The sequence below is a fragment of the Somniosus microcephalus genome, chromosome 9 (assembly GCF_052327205.1).
Source record: "Somniosus microcephalus isolate GS21.2 chromosome 9, FLI_Smic_1.0, whole genome shotgun sequence".
NCBI lineage: Eukaryota > Metazoa > Chordata > Chondrichthyes > Squaliformes > Somniosidae > Somniosus > Somniosus microcephalus.
The window spans coordinates 186,730,840-186,750,655 of NC_140995.1; the positions used below are offsets into that span (position 1 = coordinate 186,730,840).

Sequence of the window (19,816 nt, forward strand, 5' to 3'; positions counted from 1 at the left end):
GAAGGGAGCAGGTGCTGGCAGTCGGCCCAAAAAAATGGCCGCCCGACACCTGCCCTTTATGTAGTGTCGCCGCGGCTGCAAAAACTCCACCCTGACTCTGTCGGACATATCGTCTGGCGATAGGTAGGGGGCGCAACCCAAGTTTGCAAGCAGGACGCTGCGCATGGCGATGATGTCATCGCCGGCGGCACAGCACCACGGGGCACTACCGGGTACCGCCGCCGCTAATCTCCCGCTGAATTTTGCGCGAGGCATTAGTGGCACCGCGCCTGGGCGCTTGGGGATTTGCACCCCCTTGATGCGCTAACGAGTGGCGCAAATGTGCTGCTGGAGATGGCAGGGGAAGTGGCAGGAACAGCCTGCAGAATTGATTTCTTAGAGAAAAATACACAGAAAAGTTTCCTGAATTGTTTATTTAAACATTGAAAGGGTGTGAACTGAAGCAATGTAAGAAGACAACAGTAAGTAGTTGTTCCAAACTTGCTGTTGGCTAGGCAGAAGTTTAGGCAGTGTCCTGGAGCTGTGAGGCTGTCTGAATAGTGTTGCTTTATGTTTAGGTATGAGGATCTGCAACTTCCAGAGCTGATGAAGCTCCATCCAATGTTAGAATCATTTAGCTTTTGGGGTGACTGTGTGTGTAACAGGGAGACAGACAGACAGTGGTGATGCTAGTGCACAACGTGTATAACAAATTTAATACATTTATAGATTTACACATTGAACATGTTAATTTGAAAAGAATTTATAGATTCCCTCAAGTGCTTTGTTGCAGGAGGGAGAGTTTAAGCTTGTAGATGGGATTGAAGCTAATGGTGGAGATTTAGGGTAACAACAGGTTGGCTGGACACCTCACCAGCCCATTAAATGGAACAAGCACGAAGGGCCAAATGATCCTTTCTCTTTTTGCAGGCAGTAAGCGCTTGTCTTCGAAATCAGTCCACTGGGGATTTGTGGTAAATAACAAGTTGTTTAAACATGTGCGTGTAATTGTTTTCTGTGTTTTGAAATATTCGTAAGGATTTTGTAAGTTTAACTACCATTACAGAACAAAGCTGCACATGTTTGTAGTTTGGGGTTCTAATTCCTTTAGAAGCAAAAAAAAAAATTCCATCTTAGTTATTTCAGCAGTGATGGTAGGAATTATTTAAAGTGCTGTTAATCCACAGAATAACATCAAACACTCATGTAATGAGCGCCTGTAGAACAATGGTACAAAATGCTATGGTCAGACAGCTGGTTATTTAGACTGTGCAGCTTTTTTAATGTAGGCATCCTGTTTATTAATCCTTCAAGTATTCCGCGTCACTGAAAATGGGGAATTCAGGCCAGTTTTATTTTGGGTCGTGATGGAAAGAATCAATGATTTTCATATTATTATAACTCTTTTTACATATAATGTCCCATATGGTTCTAACTTTTAGAAATAAGTGGGTACTGATCATGAACATTCAAGTTGAATTAGATGTAGCATATCATAGCTAATTTAAAATAAATGCACATAGGTGTACCTTATTTGGGAAATTCCAAATTCTCTGTTTTCAGTGGTATTGTACCAGTGATGACTACTAGGCTACATGGGGCATTGTACCGGGACAGCCCATTTCAGGGAAGATGAACAGTTACTATTTCAGATTTCCAGCATCCGCAGTATTTTGCTTTTGAGCTAATGGGGGTGGGGGGTGTTTTCATCCTTTATGCTACTGATACACCAAGGAGGGCACTAGGATGCAATTATGTCAGCATGCCGCAGACTGTTTTTGGTGCTACAAATGTGTTTTTCTTTGGTGAATTTTTGTGCATGTTTTCTGATCAAACTGAGGGATGCCTGCGAGGGAAGGGACCTTTTTAGTTAACCCTACTTTGATTTGTATCAGGCACTCCCATGTACAGTATGGATTATAGGCAGAGTAAATCTCATTCTACTCTGCTGCACAATGTGCCTTAACTTCAACCTCAATAGCACCCTGCATGAAGTGTGAATTTTCCCATTTGCCAACCTAGCTTCCTTTTGCCAAGGTTATTCACAAGGCGCTATTTGTGCAAGCTATGGGCTCATGTGCACCAGGAACTGAGTTAAGACTGCCAAAATTCATTTCACATAAAACCCTTCCAGATAATAGAAAGAGAAGTCCTGCATGCCATCATTATGAGCAAAATTTAAACCAAAGGCCTAGAAATGAAACACTGTGCAAACCCACTGTAAACCCCATTCTATTCGAATGTTTTTTCATACTAGCTTTAACAAAAACTAGGAACATTTAAACTGGTGGTGCATCGTTTTAGTGGTCCAATATGTGTGATCGATGGTTAGGATGTGGTTGTGTTCATGGTTCTTTACATGGCAATTTCCTGATCTCAGCCATACTGCCTTAGGCGGCTGCTGCTTTCTGATGAGGAAGTAGGGAAAATTGGAGGGAGACTCATCCTAAGCTACGTTTGCATGCCTTCCAACCTTTAATTAGATTGGTTCTGGCAGAGGCTGGAAGTGGGTTGCTTGTCTCCCTTCAGTTGGAGATGTTGTGTGGTGTCGAGACACTGCAGAAGGAAAGAGTAGATTGGTTCTGGCAGAGGCTGGAAGTGGGTTGCTTGTCTCCCTTCAGTTGGAGATGTTGTGTGGTGTCGAGACACTGCAGAAGGAAAGAGTAGACAATAAAAAAAAACTCCTCACGCAAAAGCAAATCAGAACGCCTGGACAAAATTCTTGATGAGATGACAATCTCTTTAAGCAAATGTCGACACCATATTAAAATTAAATTTTGTGGGAGCTGAAAAGGTGTGTGTGTGTTATTAAGGTAGTGTAATATTAAATATTAGCCTTAAATAACTTGAAGGATTTTGATTTTTAATCTACAATGCAGTTCAGTTTTCCTTTTAAAAATCTGCCATTAATAGTTGCAAGGTGAACTCGATTTGAAGCTGGTTGTGGGAGGCAGCACACACGGAATAGAAGCTTTAAACACACTGGGGGAGAAATTGGGTGAGTAGCGCCACCTGTTAGCGCCTAAAGAGGCAGTCAGTGGCTGTAGCGCCACTGGCTGCGTCTCCGGCGATATTCAGTAGGGGCGCTAATGGTGGCGTTAGGCATTTGCACTGCGCCGCCACCGATGATGTCATCGGTGTGCGCAGCGCCCCATTCGTGCCCCGTTCACGATATTTGGTAGCGAACGCCGCAGTTGCGCCGCTCGCTATCCGCGCCCGGTTCACGGGGCCTTACTGTGCCGGCAGCGGCACAAGTTAAGGTGGAGGTGCGGGGCGGCCGCTTTTTCGGCGGCCGCCTGCCAGCAGCTCCGTCCCCGGCCTCCTAACCACCCCCCGCCCCCCCCCCCCCCCGCGGCATTGCCGACTGTTTCCCGAGAGCCCGGCACTTCTCCTTGGTGCCGGGCTCATTTGCCGGCACTAGCGATCGGGGATCGCGCTGTTGCAGGCACCTCCCCCTTAACAGTGGGAGGAAGGCCTGCAGTACCGCAGCGTGCCGTGCCGCAGCATGTGGCGCTGCGGCACGTTGCGCTGCAATAATCAGTTTCAGCGCCCTAAGAGGGACGTGGAGCGCCTCGAGCCTCGCCCCGTCTCCCTCGAGGGGCACTGAAACTGAATTTCTGGCGATCGGTATCACTCCGATTGCTGCGCTAAATCCTGCGCTCAGGCGACTTTTGCGCCACTTTGGCGCCCCAACCCAATTTCTAGGCCACTAAGTTTTTTTGATAAGTTTCTCTACTCATCCATGTAAGGGATGTTAGTGCTGCAGAATGAAATGCTTTCTCGTTCTAAGCACCCAATATTACTTACCTTCAGGTCAGATGTAGCAAATACAGGATACAGAGTAAAGTTCTCTGTGCTCAACAGTGTGCCATAACCCTGACTTCAGAACAGCACCCTCTACTGCATCAGTCTGATATTTGCATTTCCCACAGCAGCTATCCTGATGGCTTCTCTGAGTGATTTTAGGGACAGCTCTGTGCTGTGAACTCACACCTAATAGGAACTGGTTACAGAATGTTCAAACTCCATTTTGCATTGAACCATTATTGTCAGTAGATCAGTGTCACTTGATTTATCTTAAAACCAGATTAACTGTGCAACTATTGACTGTTTTATTTTAAAATGTAAACTGGACTGCACTGCACAAACTTTTTAAACTGCAATTCAGATTTACTTAGTTTTTATTAAGGCCAAGGAAATACATTTGAGTATTAAGGTTATAAGTCTTCTAGTTGCCCATATGTACACTGACACTCCAGTGCAATACTGACAGAGTGCTACATTGTCGGAGGTACCATCTTTTGGATGAGTTGTTGAAACTGAGGCCCCGTCTCCCTGCTCCCGGTGTCCTGCCAACATCACGACCCCCCCCCCAGAACCAACAACTAAAAAAACATTTAGCTGATCAGTCATGTCATTTGCTGATCATGGAATCTTGCTGTGTACAATGTTGCTGCATTTGTCTAAAACAGCACTTCAAAAATAATTAATTAGATGCAAAGCTTTTTTGGGATACCTGAGGTGTGATGAGGCACTATATAAATGCAAGTTCTGTCTTCTGTTTGTCATGAAACTATGAGTTAACACTGTGGTATTTTAAATATAAAATTTGAATGTTCTCATCTCTCATTGAAAGACATTTCATCATGCGTCAGACATTTTCTTAGGCTGTGTCAATTTCCATTGGGCATCCTTCAATGCGATGTAGTAGTGCAGACAAACTTGCATGCTTTTTTACGGGTGCTACAGTTACTGATGCGGACCAATCGCGAGAAATAGCACAGAACAGTGAAGGGCAATGCTTGCACGCACAGTATCTTCAAGGGGACAGCTTGCGAGCGGCCTGCGTGGTACCTTCACAGATTACTGCGTGGCCGCGCACCCATGCAGCTTACAGGGAACATTGATGAAGGGTCATTGTTTCCAAAGGGAAGGAGGAAAAATTGGCTGGCAAGTCATCTGAAGCTGTTGCTCCACATGTCTCTGTGACTGTTTCGAGATCTGCCTGAACAGGGAGCAGCTTTCCTGTATGCTTTCCCAGGCAGGGAATGGTGCATAATGAATAGATCGAAAAGGGAGAAGGAAGCTTAGTAATGATCTTTTGTGTAAAAATAAATGAGGAAGAGTGTCAGGATGGTTGAAAAGGGGGCTCTTGGTTTTTAACGACCAAAGCGGGAGATGCTGAGGGAGCTCCAGAGGGCAGAGACTGAATGCTACCACCGAGCCAAGGCTCACTCCCTTGGGCACTTGTAGTTTTCAGAAACTCCGCATTGTGCAAATTATGCATAATACTGATCTCTAATGCCCTGCCGCAATAAATAACTCAAAGGATTCAGAAACTCAAATAATTGAAAGTAGTTTGAAGTGGAATAGACTTCAGCCCAATCCCCATTGTAAGCTTACCATTGTAAAGTTATACTCTATTGGAGCCATGACCTCTTTGTAGCAGCATTGCATATTTTAAACACTATTCAATAATTACAGACTTAAAGCATTGAACTGTCAAATAGGAGATCTAAGGTTGAATGGCAATGCTGTTTTGACCTTGCCCTCGGCCAGGTATCACTCAAAAGTGAGTAGAGTTTAACAATTCAAGAAAGCATTGAATGAGAAAGGGCCATTTGGTCCATCAATTCTATATCTTCCATAGATCACATGCAATGTAGCCGATCATGAACCCTGACCCCCCTTCCCCCCTGACAATCATTTTGCAAAAGCACTCCTCAATGAATAAAGGTAGCCAAGCCGGGCTGCACAGTATTTATCTATTCTCCAGACAATCCAGAAAGGTCCTACAAGTAGAAAATGCGATAGATAACCAGATAATTTCTTTTGGTGGCATTGGTTGAGGAATGACTATTTGCTGGGACACCGAGAACTCCCTGCTACTCTTCAAATAGAATGATGCAACACAGAATTCGACCCACCGTGCCAGTGCCGGCTCTTTGAAAGAGCTATCCAATTAGTCCCACTCCCACTGCCCTTTCTCTGTAGCCCTGCAAATTTTCCCCCAAGTATTTACCAATTCCCTTTTGAAAGTTATTATTGAATCTGCTTCCAGCATTATTCCAGTTATTATTGAATCTCCTTTCAGGCAGTGCATTCCAAATAACAGTGCACAACAAATCGCGGTGTAAAAAAAATTTCTCATCATCGTGTCTCTCTTTTTTTGCCAATTACCTTAAATCTGTGTCCTCTGGTTACCACCTCTCCTGCCACTGGAAACAGTTTCTCCTTATTTACTGTATCAAAACCCATCATGATTTTGAGCACCTCTATTAAACCTCCCATTAACCTTCTTTGCTCTAAGGAGAACAATCCCAGCTTCTCTAGTCTTTCCATGTAGCTGAAGTCTTGCATCCTTGGTATGATTCTAGTGAATCTCTTCTGCACCCTCTCTAAGGGCTTGACATCATTCCTTAAGTGTGGTGCCCAAAATTGGACACAATACTCCAACTGGGGCCTAACCAGTGATTTGTAAAGATTTAGTATAACTTCCTTGGTTTTGTACTCTATACCTCTGTTTAGAAAGCCAAGGATTCTGTATGCCTTTTTAACTGCCATCTCAACTTGTCCTGCCACCTTGAAATGTTTGTGTGCATATACCCCAAGATCTCTCTGTTCCTGCACCCCCTTTAAAATTGTACCATTTAGATTATATTGCCATTCCTCATTCTACCTACCAAAATGAATCAATTCACACTTCTCTTTGTTAAGTTTCTTCTGCTCTGTGTCTGCCCATTTCACCAGTCTGTCCATGTCCTCTTGAACTCTGTTACTATCCTCCTCACTTAACTACATTTCTGAGTTTCATGTCATCTGCAAACTTTGAAATTATTCCCTGTATACCCAAGTCTAGGTCGACCCCTGGAGGACACCACTGTGTACTTCCCTCCAGTCTGAAAAACAACCGTTCACCACTACTCTCTGCTATCTGTCTCTTAGTCAATTTCGTATCCATGCTGCCACTGCCCCTTTAATCCCATGGGCTTCAATTTTGCTAACAAGTCTATTATGTGGTACTTTAGCAAATGCCTTTGAAAGTCTATATACACAACATCAACCGCACTACCCTCAACCCTCTTCATTACTTCATCAGAGAACTCAATCAAGTTAGTCAAACACGATTTGCCTTTAACAAATCCATGCTAGCTGTCATTAGCCCATATTTTTCCAAGTGATTAATTTTGTCTCGGTTTATTGCCTCTCTAAGTTTCCTCACCACTGACATTGGGCTGACTGGCCTGTAGTTGCCGGATTTATCCCGCTTCCCTTTTTTTTGAACAGGTGTAATATTTGCGATCCCCCAGTCCTCTGGCATCACCCCCATATCTAAGGAGGATTGGAAGATTGTGACCAGAACCTCCGATATCTCCACCCTTGCATCCCTCGGCAACCTAGGATGCATCCCATCCGGACCGGGTGACTTTTCTATTTTAAGGGCTGCCAACCTTTTATGTACCTCCTCTTTATCTATTTTTATCCAATCCAATTTCTCTATTACCTCTTCCTTTACTGTGACATTGGCAGCATCCTCTTTAGTGAAGACAGATGCAAAGTACTCATTTAGTACCTCAGCCATTCCCTCTGCATCCACAAGATCACCTCTTTAGTTCCTAATCAGCCTCATGATTCCTTTGACTACCCTTTTACTATATACAGGAAACTTTGGTTTATCCAGAGGTTATATGTCCGGAATACTCGATCTAACGGCAAAAATCAGGAGCCGTTTTCTATAAGTTTTTTTAGTTCTCGTTGCTTTTTTTTCCCCAGTCAGGCACTGCAAGGTCTGTAGCTATAGCAACAGCTTCAGCTAGAGACGCTTGCAGCTGCAGCCGACTGTTTAGAAGCTGTTGCTAAGCAACAGTGTTGTCAGATACGGAGATGAAAACCTCCGTATGCTTCAACATTAACTTTGTATGTCCGGCAGTTTTGATAGATCGGCAACAGCTCGGTCCCATCGGTGCCGGATATCACAAAGTTTCCTGTATGTGTTTATAAAAGAGTTTTGGGTTCCCTTTGTTACCCACTAATCTATTCTCATACATTCTCTTTGCCCTTCTTAGTTCCTTTTTCAGTCCTCTGCTTTTTATATTCAGCTTTGTTCGCTACTACATTATGAGCCTGACATTTATCATCAGCCTTCTTTTTCGGTTTCATTTTAATCTCTATTTTTAGTCATCCAGGGAGCTCTAGCTTTGGACGCCCCTCCTTTCCTGCTCGTGAATTATATTGAGTCTGTATCTCCTCTTTGAATGCCTTCCATTGCTCATTTACTGTATTACCTGCCAATCTTTGATTCCAATCCCCTTTCAACTCAATGAATTTTCCATCCTCTAGTTGAGTATTTTCACACTTGATTGTTCCTTGTCCTTTTCCATAACTATTCTAAACCTAATGATATTGTTATCACTGTTTTCCCAAATACTCCCACACTGAAACGTGCTCCACTTGCCCCAGTTCATTCCCCAGAACCAGATTCAGAACTGCTTCCTACCTTGTTGGGCTGGAAACATACTGATCAAGAAAATTCTCTTGTACACATTTCAGGAATTCCCTTCACCTCTTGCCTTTAACACTGCTATTTTCCCAATCTATATTGGGATAATTGAAGTCCCCCATTATCACTACTCTATAGTTCTTGTATGCGTTATAGTGCATGCGATCTTTTACACCCACCCGCATGTCCAGATGGGATCTCAGTTTAATATCTTAGCTGAAACACAGCACATCCAACAATGTAGTGCGCCCCTCAGCACTGTACTGAAGTGTTTGCTTAGATTATGGGCTCAATTTCCTATTATGTCTAGCTGAGTATTTATAATACCCTTTTTTGAAGGAACTAATTGACACAGCATCAACTGTTTTTGCTGGGCGTCTGTTCTACATATCCACTATCCTGTGGGGTGAAAATTTATTCTAATCTCTAGTCTTGCTGGGAGTTTGTTTAATTTTAAAACTGTGATTTCTAATTGTGCTCACAGTCCAAAAACACGTATGCTTACTTTAATTTATATAATCTATGCCTCTCAGGACTCTTAGTACTTGATCATGTTTCCCCCCCAATGAAAACAGGATTGTCTCTGTGAGTCTCTCTTAACTTAGAGCCCCAAGTATCAGAATCACCCTCGTTGATCTCTAAGCCCTTTCCAATTATTTGAAGTCTACTTTTTTCATATTTGTTCTCTGAATGTGGCGATGCTGGTAAGACGATATTTAAAGACCATCCCTAGTTGCCATGAGAAGACATTGGGCTGCCACTGTGAACCGCTGCAGTCATTGTGATGAAGTTGCTCCTATAATGGTGTCCCGTAAGGAATTTCTGGATTTTGACCCAGCATGGATGAAGGATGTGACGTGGATGTGATGGCATTTTTGTGTTGATGCTCTTGTCCTTCAGGCTATCGGGGATGCGAGGCTGGGAGGTGCTGTCAACATAAGTACTGTAACTGCAGTGGAGAAAGAGGTCTAGGATTTTTTTTTTTTTTAATTCGTTCCTGGGATGTGGGCGTCGCTGGCAAGGCCAACATTTAATGCCCATCCCAGTTTGCGGTTGTAATGACGGTGAAACTGTCAGCTTTCGCTGTCATTACAACTGTGAAACTGCCAGCAACGTCTGCTGTCCGCACATGCGCAGTTAAATGCGGAAATCCAGAAGTTGCTGTCAGTCATTCCCTGCTTCTCCACAAGGTGCGCTGTTAAAGACCCCGCAGCCGGCAATCCATTGAAATCACTGAACTGACGAGAACTTCCCCTTTTACGTTGTGATATCACTGTTAAAACCCTCTGAAAAAGTTAAGCCTTGTTTAATGAGGTGTAACTGGGTTTTTAATGGTGTACTGAGTCATAAATACTGCTGAACAACTGTTCCCCATAACAACTAATTTTATGTTGGTGGAATGTCAAATTTTTCCATTATGATAATTCCATGGTTTTTAATATTTTTTTTAAAGTTTGTTTATGATACTGATTGGAAGCTTTGTGAATCATCGACAATTGCACCCAAATCCCTTTCACCCTTGCTAATGGACTTTCAAAATAAGACTCATTGTGCGTTGGAAGCAGTTCAGAGAAGGCTTACTAGACTAAAACCTGGAATGGGCGGGTTGTCTTATGAGGAAAGGTTGGACAGGCTAGGCTTGTATCTGCTGGAGTTTAGAAGAGTAAGAGGTGACTTGATTGAAACATATAAGATCCTGAGGGGTCTGGACAGGGTGGATGTGGAGAGGATGTTTCCTCTTGTGGGAGAATCTAGAACTAGGGGTCACTGTTTAAAAATAAGGGGTCGCCCATTTAAGACAGAGATGAGGAGAATTTTTTTCTCAGAGGGTCGTGAGTCTTTGGAACTCTCTTCCTCAGAGGGCGGTGGAAGTAGAGTCTTTGAATATTTTTAAGGCAGAGGTAGATAGATCCTTGGTAAGCAAGGGGGTTAAAAGTTATCGGGGGTAGGCGGGAATGTGGTGTAATCGGATCATTCTTATTGAATGGCGGAGCAGGCTCGAAGGGCCGAGTGGCCTACTCCTGCTCCAAATTCGTATGTTCGTATGTTGTTCGTATGTTCGTATACACATTTATTGATCAAAATGTGCTACTGTGCATTTATATCTACATTAAGGTCCACTGCTTAATTAGTTCATCTCTCTGAGTGAAGACAAAGGAGAAATGTTAATGGTTTCCATGAAAATATCCCCAGGTTGTATTATTTCTTTTCCATTTTGTAAATGTGGTGGATATTCTGGGGCAGAGGAGAAAAGAGGGGAAATAGTGGGGGGGGTGGGGGTGGGATGGAGGGTAATAATTACTTTTCACTGATGGTTGCAGTTCTTTTTTCACTACATTTGACAAATTCAGGATTTGTATTCCTTTATAGCGATAAGAAATTCCACAAACGGGAAAATAAAGATACCAACAATGTATAATGTTGAACATGTACAGGAAACTTTCGTTTAACCGGAGGTTAAATGTCCGGAAAGCTCTATCTACCGGCAAAATTCAGGAGCCGTTTCCTATAAGTTTTTTTACTTCTCGTTGCTTTTTTTTTCCAGTCCGGCTCTGCAAGGTCTAGCTGAAGCTGTTGCTTAGCTACAGAGACGCTTTTAAGCTGTGGCTGACTGTTTTGAAGCTGTTGCTAAGCAACAGGGTTTGTTGATTCACACGGAGCTCAAAAGCTCCGTATGTTTTAACATTAGCGCTGGTTTCTACGGCAGTTTTGATGGTACGGCACCAGCTCGGTCCCGTCAGTGCCGGATACCAGAAAGTTTCCTGTACTTGATGTTTGTCTTTAATTAAAAAAACAATCCATATAAAAAAGCCACTTGTTACTGCTAAAGATAGTTGAAATTTTAACACTGGCACTCCCAAAATACAGTTTTGCATTCTAGAGGAGAAACATTTTTTAGCTGAATCAAACTGGCATTTTTGATGTTTAGACAAAACCATATCATTAAGTATATGAAAGTGCACAGCTGTTAGCATACTGTCACTACCACCAAATTCTACTATTGTTGTTACATATGCTATTTATTCATGATTCCCTGCATTGTTCTTCCCTCTTTGAACTCCACTTAGTTCTCTCTCTTTCTCTCTCTCTCCTTTTACTCTTTTTCTACCCAACAGAAAATGAAACTGAGACTAGTAATTCTTGTCCTCCACAGGAAGCCAGAATGTGCATGTTAGTCAAGATTGATAAAAGTCAACGGTCTTGTAGTTGTGAGTCAAACTAATGATGCAGTTATGAGGTGTACATCATTGTTTTTATTAATATTTTTAATGTACTGAATTGTGAAATGATAGCATCACTATGGAAACGTCAGTACATCTGTATGCCCCTGAAATGATTGCTATTGCAGCACTATAGAATATTAATAGACTGCTTGAAGAGTAGGAATTGATCCCTGACTGGATTCTTTCATTCCTATAACTTTGTTTAAATTTAAAATAAAAAATCACAACATCGATGTTCTTGTAGAGACCACACAAGGAGCTGTTTACTAATGTCAGTAGTGTAGGGGTTCTATTTTATAGTAGGGACCGCAAACCGATTTTAAAACACTAAGCTTGTAATCTTGTGCTTTAATTTGCTGTGCACTCCCTTTGGTAAAGGGTGCAATGGTTTCTTTACTTCTTGAAAATGTAAATTTGCTTTCTGTTTAATATGCTTAACTGGAGCCAACTATAAATAGTGTGTCATGACAGTCATTTTGCTTTCCTGCTTCACACATGCAGAACATAATGTAATGAATCCTGAATAAAAAATTATAAATTAGTGGTCATTTCCTGTTTTTTAAAAAACTGAATTAATGGATTTTATTGAACACTACTAAAGCAGTGCATGAACTCTTTCCGTGAGTAACAACACTAAACAGAAAAGGTTCATTTTTAATTCTAATTGTGAATTATGCATTGAATATTCAGAGATGGTACGGTTGCCACTACATGCTCTCTTCGAACAATATTCTCTTATAGTTCGCAGATCATAAACTGTTTCTTTTTCTTTTCCTTGTTTGTAGTGGATACCATTCGGGCACGACAACTTACCGGGAGCTTTCGACTCAGTCAGCTTGTTCCTACTGCTGTATATGTACATATGAAGATGCACAAGCGGATTCTGGGGCACCTATCATCTGTTTACTGTGTTACTTTTGATCGGACAGGGAGGAGAATATTTACTGTGAGTTTCTGTTTTTTTTAACCCTCACCTTCTTGAATATGAAAATGTTTTACGCATTTTTCCCATCTGTTGAGATCCTGAAGTTGAATATTGCTTTAAGTAAATCTTTTTTTAATGGCACCCAGGCTAAAGTTTCCCTTTAAAGTAACACGCAATACAGATCTCTTCCCCACAGTACAGCTGTAGATCAGACACCAAGAGTTATTTCTTATAATTCTCAGTTGCAATAGTTCTATTTATTAATATTCTTACAGGAGTCCTATAGTTGTCCAGTGCAAACCTTGCAAATTTTAAACTTGTGCAAAAGGCAAATTTTTACAGACTAGATACTTTGGGGGACGAGGGAAAGAGACAAGAAGGATTCCCCGTGGCTGATATCGCCCGAGCTTCACCATATTATTCTGCTGTACTGGTTTCGTGACTAAAATGAATGGCATCTGGAGCTCTGTAGGTATTCACACTTTAAAAGTAAGCGCCTTATAAAAATAATTGCTGTAGTTTCAAACTTTGATTTCCAGCTCTCTCCACTTGTACTGTTGTCCTTCTGGTCCCTGACCTCCAACCTGACCCGTGGCCATTGTTCTGTTAATTTTGGATTCTTTATGATGAACTTCATCCAGCCAAATGCTGGCAGAACCGAAGTCATTCTCTTCAGTTTCCTGAAACACTGCCCACCTCCAACCTTGATTGCATCTCCCCAGCTGTCAACTCTGGTTAAGGCCAAAGCCATGGAGTCTCGACGTACTGCTTGGTCCTGACCTCTGTTTTATCTCCCACATCTGTCCCATTATTAAAACTGCTTTCATTCACCTCCAAAGCTTTGCCTCCCTTTGCCCCAACCTCTCCCCTTGTGAAATGCTAAACCATGCCTTTATCACTTGGAGGCTATATTTCTTCGATGCTCTCCTTGTTGTCTTCCCTTGTTCCACCTCCCCGCCCCCCACCCCCCGTAAACTACACATTATCCAAAGCACTACACCCCATTTTCTCAACCATGCTTGGAGTTGTAGCCACACCACTGTAATACAGAGAAATGATATTGGGTCAAAAGATCAGGATAATGAAACAGTTTGGGTGGAGATAAGGAATAATAAGGGGAAAAAAACACTAGTGGGTGTAGTCTATAGGCCTCCGAACAGTTGCAACTCTGTTGGACGGAGTATCAATCAGGAAATAGTTGAGGCTTGTAATAAGGGAACATCTATAATTATGGGGGATTTTAACTATCATATTAATTGGACAAATCAAATTGGGCAGGGCTGCCTTGAGGATGAGTTCATTGAGTGTATTAGGGCTGGGTTTCTTGAGCAGTATGTAACTGAACCGACCATGGGGCAAGCAACCTTAGATCTGGTCCTGTGTAACGCGACAGGATTAATTAAAAATGTCCTAGTAAAGGATCCCCTTGGAATGAGTGACCATAACATGGTTGAATTCCATATTCAATTAGAGGGTGAGAAGGTTGGATCTCAAACAAGCGTGCTAAGCTTGAATAAAGGAGACTATGAAGGTATGAGAGCGGAATTGAGTAGAGTGGATTGGGAAAATAGATTAAAGGGTAAGACGATACATGATCAGTGGTGTACATTTAAGGAGTTATTTTACAACTTCCAAAAAATATATATTCCACTGAGAAGAAAAGGGTGTAAAAGAAAAGACAGCCATCCGTGGCTAAGTAAAGAAATTAAGGATAGTATTCGACTAAAAACAAGGGCATATAAGGTAGCCAAATCTAGTGGGAGGATAGAGGATTGGGAAAGCTTTAAAAGACAGCAAAAGATAACAAAAAGATTGATTAAGAAAGGGAAGATAGATTATGAAAGTAAATTAGCAAAAAATATAAAAACAGATAGTAAGAGTTTTTATAGTTATATAAAAAGAAAAAGGGTGGCTAAAGTAAATGTTGGTCCCTTAGAGGATGAGACCGGGAAATTAATGGTGGGAAATATGGAGATGGCAAAAACACTGAATGAATATTTTGCATCAGTCTTTACAGTAGAGGACACTAAGAATATCCCAACACTGGACAAGCAGGGGGCTATGGGGGGGAGGAGCTAAACACGATCAAAATCACTAAGAAAGTGGTACTCGGTAAAATAATGGGACTCAAGGCGGATAAATCACCTGGACCTGATGGCTTACATCCTAGGGTCTTGAGGGAAGTGGCGGTAGGGATTGTGGATGCATTGGTAATAATTTTCCAAAACTCCCTGGACTCAGCAAAGGTCCCGGCAGACTGGAAAACTGCTAATGTAAATCCCTTATTTAAAAAGGGCAGTAGACCGGTTAGCCTAACATCTGTGGTAGGTAAAATTTTGGAGTCCATTATTAAGGAGACAGTAACAGGACATTTGGATAATCATAATTTAATAGGACAAAGTCAGCATGGTTTTATGAAGGGGAAGTCATGTTTGACAAATTTGCTGGAGTTCTTTGAGGAAGTAACATATAGGGTGGATAAAGGGGAACCAGTGGACGTAGTGTATTTAGACTTCCAAAAGGCATTTGACAAGGTGCCACACAAAAGATTATTGCTTAAGATAAAAAATCACGGGATTGGGGGTAATATTCTGGCACGGATAGAGGATTGGCTATCTAACAGAAGGCAGAGAGTTGGGATAAATGGTTCATTCTCAGACTGTCAATCAGTAACTAGTGGTGTTCCGCAGGGGTCAGTGCTGGGTCCCCAACTCTTTACAATCTATATTAACGATTTGGAGGAGGGGACCGAGTGTAACATATCAAAGTTTGCAGATGATACTAAGATGGGAGGGAAAGTAGTGAGTGAGGAGGACATAAAAAACCTGCAAGGGGACATAGACAGGCTAAGTAAGTGGGCAGAGATTTGGCAGATGGAATACAATACTGGAAAGTGCGAGGTTATGCACTTTGGCAGGAAAAATCGTAGAGCAAGTTATTATCTTAATGGCAAGAAACTGGAAAGTACTGAAGTACAAAGGGATCTGGGGGTCCTGGTGCACGAAACTCAAAAGGTTAGTATGCAGGTGCAGCAAATGATTAAGAAGGCCAATGGAATGTTGGCTTTCATTGCTAGGGGGATAGAATATAAAAATAGGGAGGTATTGCTTCAGTTGTACAAGGTATTGGTGAGACCGCAACTGGAATACTGCATACAGTTTTGGTGTCCATACTTAAGAAAAGACATACTTGCTCTCGAGTCAGTACAAAGAAGGTTCACTCGGTTAATCCCGGGGATGAGGGGATGGACATATGAGGAGAGGTTGAGTAGATTGGGACCCTACTCATTGGAGTTCAGAAGAATGAGAGGCGATCTTATTGAAACATATAAGATTGTGAAGGGGTTGGATCGGGTGGATGCGGTGAGGATGTTCCCGATGATGGGTGAAACTAGAACTAGGGGGCATAGTCTTAGAAAAGGGGGCTGCTCTTTCAAAACTGAGATGAGGAGGAACTACTTCACTCAGAGGGTGGTAGGTCCATGGAATATGCTGCCCCAAAAAGCTGTAGAAGCTACATCATTAAATAAATTTAAAACAGAAATAGACAGTTTCCTAGAAGTAAGGGGAATTAAGGGTTACGGGGAGCGGGCAGGAATTTGGACATGAGTCTAGGTTCAGATCGGACATGGCCCTGTGGGTAGCGGAGCGGGCCCAGGGGCCGTGTAGCCTGATCCTGCTCCTATTTCGTGTGTCTAATTCTGTTAGATTCAGGAGATGGTTCTGTGATAGTAGATTGGCGGTTAGGATCAGATCAGCCATGATCTTATTGAATGGCGGAGCAGGCTCGAGGGGCCGATTGGCCTACTCCTGCTCCTATTTCTTATGTTCTTATTATCACCCTAACCTCTGCTGACTCTGAGCGCCAGAGAATTAACTTTAAGGCGGTTGTCTTCAAATCTCCATGGTCCATCAAATCTCTCCATGGCCTTGCCCCTCTCTACCACTGCTATGACCCTTGATGTACCCTCCACTTCCTTAAAATTCACCTACTTCTCATTCACCTACTGCTCAACCATCAGTAGATGCTCCTTTAGTCACTACTTCCCCATCTTCTCGAACTCCCCTTTTCAGTAGCCTCCAAAATACCCTTTCCTTTTCTGTTTTCAGCTGCTCCTAAACCCCTCTCTTCCCTTCTTGCTTGGTGTCCTTTACCCTGTAAAGTGTTCTGAGATCTGACTACATGAGGTTCACTATAGAAATGTAAGTTGTTTTTTTTTTTATTTGGGAATGGCAGTTGTGCTTTTAAAAATAATAATTAAGTGAAAACTATTCAGTACTATAGAGAAATTAGGATTAGTTTACAGAAAGTAAGAGTATTATCATGTGTTCTTAAACAGATAACAAATGATGCACCATGTTATTCTGCTTGATTTAAAAAATACAAAGCACTGATTCTGACAGCCCGTAGCTGTCATTTCTTGTGTGTATAAAGCAAAATATTTATGAAATTCCTGTGAGGATTTAGAATCAAATCAGTCTGTGTTACTGCTTTCAGATACAGTGCTTTTGCAGCTCTAAATAAAGTTGCCAGCTGCTTGTTGGAGTTTTTTTTTTGCTTCCTTCTCATGCTCTAGGAAGATCTGCAATGCTTCTTTTGCTTTCACAATGATTGCCTAAAGGAAACTGGGATGCAAATGGAAATTTTTCATTTTAAGTTGTGATGGGTTTTGCATATATTTGATGGGCTTGGGGAAAGGGAATTTCATCTAGATTTAGTTTAGACTCATTCTGTAGTGGAAATATACAATGGGTAGACTGTTTTAAATAAATAAAAGACTCCTCTTTCTCAAAAATGTTTATATAACAAGTAATCCATTAAAAAATGGTCTTCAGAAAATGTATTTTATTATGAAGTTATAAGTATAGAGTGGACAAGCATTGAAAAAGGAAGAGTATAAAAGGATTAGACTAAAGATTCTAGTTGAAGAGATGGCACACGCACAGATGCAAGTGACCAAATAACCTACTTGCAGTAATTTCTGTGATTTTCATGGTGATAGCAATTAAGGCAGATGCATTAACAAAAGGTTCTGGGCTATTTCATGTATTTTGTACATGGAAAACATTTTCCAGTCCACATATTTAGATTAACACAAATGTGTTTTTAAAAAAAACAAAACAAATTAGATAAAAATTGATTCTGCAAATATGTACTCTGGTACTACGTAATATCTACTTTATTTCAGGAATAAAACCCAAATGTTCCTGCCTAACTTGCACAACAAAATATCGGTTTGATCTGAAAATAACAGTGAGGTTTTATTGTTTTTCTTGGTTAGCTTTCTGACCAAGACTTGGTACGGAAGGACAGCAAGGTTGTATCCAGATGGTTTGTGTATCTTTGTGTCACTTCCATTATAGGAGGTGGGCTTTGCCAGTAGATCCTATTCTCACTCTCAAAATTGAAAGAAGTAAAACACAATAACAGTAGGAAAGCTTCGCAGATCCTCATCAAATACCAATTTCCTCTCCATTTTTTAGAATTTGTTTTCTTGTTTTTTTTCTTTATTGTATCCCCTTTTGAAGGAGTCAGTTTGGGCATGCAGTTTTGTCTAAGGTGTGCAGGTGACAAATAATTAAAACTGTCATGTTTGTGTTTTATGGCTTGAATGGATTTGAAATGACAGTGATTTATAAAATGCTGAGTGCTGCTGAAGAATGGAAAGGGACATAATTGTATTTCCAGACATGTTGCTATTTTCCTACCATTTCTAAATAAAACCCCAAATAAACAACAGCAACAAAAAAACCTCAGGATATCACTTGTGATATCACCCTTGTGATAGGGACGCATTCCCCGGGGGTGGGTGGTGATGGCCCGGGAAGATTGTATAAAGGAGGGGGAGACCCAAGAGTCGCGTGGGTGCGGTCGGGGGAGGGAGGTACTCACCCGGGGGCCCACGGGCAAAGAGGATAAGTGTGGCTGGGAAGGATGAGTGGGTGGCCGGATCAGTGTGGGGCCAGGGAGAGCCGCCACACAGGCACCCATCATTTTCTGCAGCCAGTCGAGGGAAGACGGGAGGGGGAGGGACTGGGAGTCATGAGATCACATACTCCCCGGTCTCGGTCTGTGCCAAGGTAATTTTAAACGTGAGGGGTACCCCGCCTCCACAAAGGGACAAGGGAACGGTTCGGGGCTGGCGGAACAGGCTGGTCAGTAAATCCATTCTGCCTGTTTTAAAGTTTAAACTGATCAAAGGGGGATGGAAGGTATTTTTACTGCCCGAGTGGGAGGAGCAATACCCACTCGAATTTCGCGACCCATTTTTACAATCATAAAATACTTTTTTAATAAAAAGTTGCAATCAGTGTGTGGTTTTGGAAACCAGCTAAATACTTGCTTCTCTGCGTTTGACTGCTCGACAGATGATCAATTCTTTGCACATCAACTTTCCCATTCAAGCTTGCAGCATGTTCTTTCTGACGAATTATTATTTTGAAAAATTATGGTTTTATGCGTCTTCATAAAGATGTTTATCTAAGGATAAAGGGGTAAGCCATTTAGGACAGAGATGAGGAGGAATTTATTCACTTAAAGTGTGCTGAACCTGTGGAATTCTCTGCCACAGAAGGCAGTTGAGTCCAATTCATTAAATATATTCAAGAAGGAGTTGGATATATTTCTTGAGGCTAAAGGGATCAAGGGATATGGGGAGAAAGCAGGGACAGGGGACTGAATTTGGATGATCAGCCATGATCTCATTAAATGGCAGAGCGGGCTTGAGGGGCCGAATGGCCTACTCCTGCTCCTATCTTCTACGTTTACTAACTAGATTATAAATAGATGTTTTGTGGACTATTCTATAATTTGAAACATACTTTTGATCTATGGGCAAAATTGTTGTCCAGTTTGAAGGCGAAATCAATTGCACGAGCACACAGTGAATACTATTCTCTCTGATGAAATCAGTAAAATATTAAGAACTACCCAGGCGTCTGTAGTTTCTAAGATTTATTCAAACCATTTTTTCCCCACTTTTTATTGAGCCTGTAAAGCCTTCAAGGTTTTCTTGAGAAAACGCTTGACATTTTGCTGATACACAGACATGCTTTAACAAAAAAGTGACATTCGCAGGACTTGACTTTAACATTTGCTGACTAGGAGACTAATAGTGCTCTTAAGTGTTCAGATAGTCTGCTAGATTAATGCTTTAGACTGTCAGAGATTGAAGATTTTAGTGAGGGA

At 41.8% G+C, this 19,816-nt stretch overlaps 1 protein-coding gene across 1 annotated transcript in view; it reads left to right on the forward strand.

Annotated features, from left to right (window-relative positions):
• phip (PHIP subunit of CUL4-Ring ligase complex) overlaps positions 1-19,816 on the forward strand; it is a 291,703-nt gene that overhangs the window by 47,345 nt on the left and 224,542 nt on the right. The window contains exon 7 of the mRNA XM_085997697.1: positions 12,489-12,649. Within this exon, the coding sequence (XP_085853823.1) occupies positions 12,489-12,649 (161 nt within the window). The remainder of the gene's footprint in view (positions 1-12,488; positions 12,650-19,816) is intronic.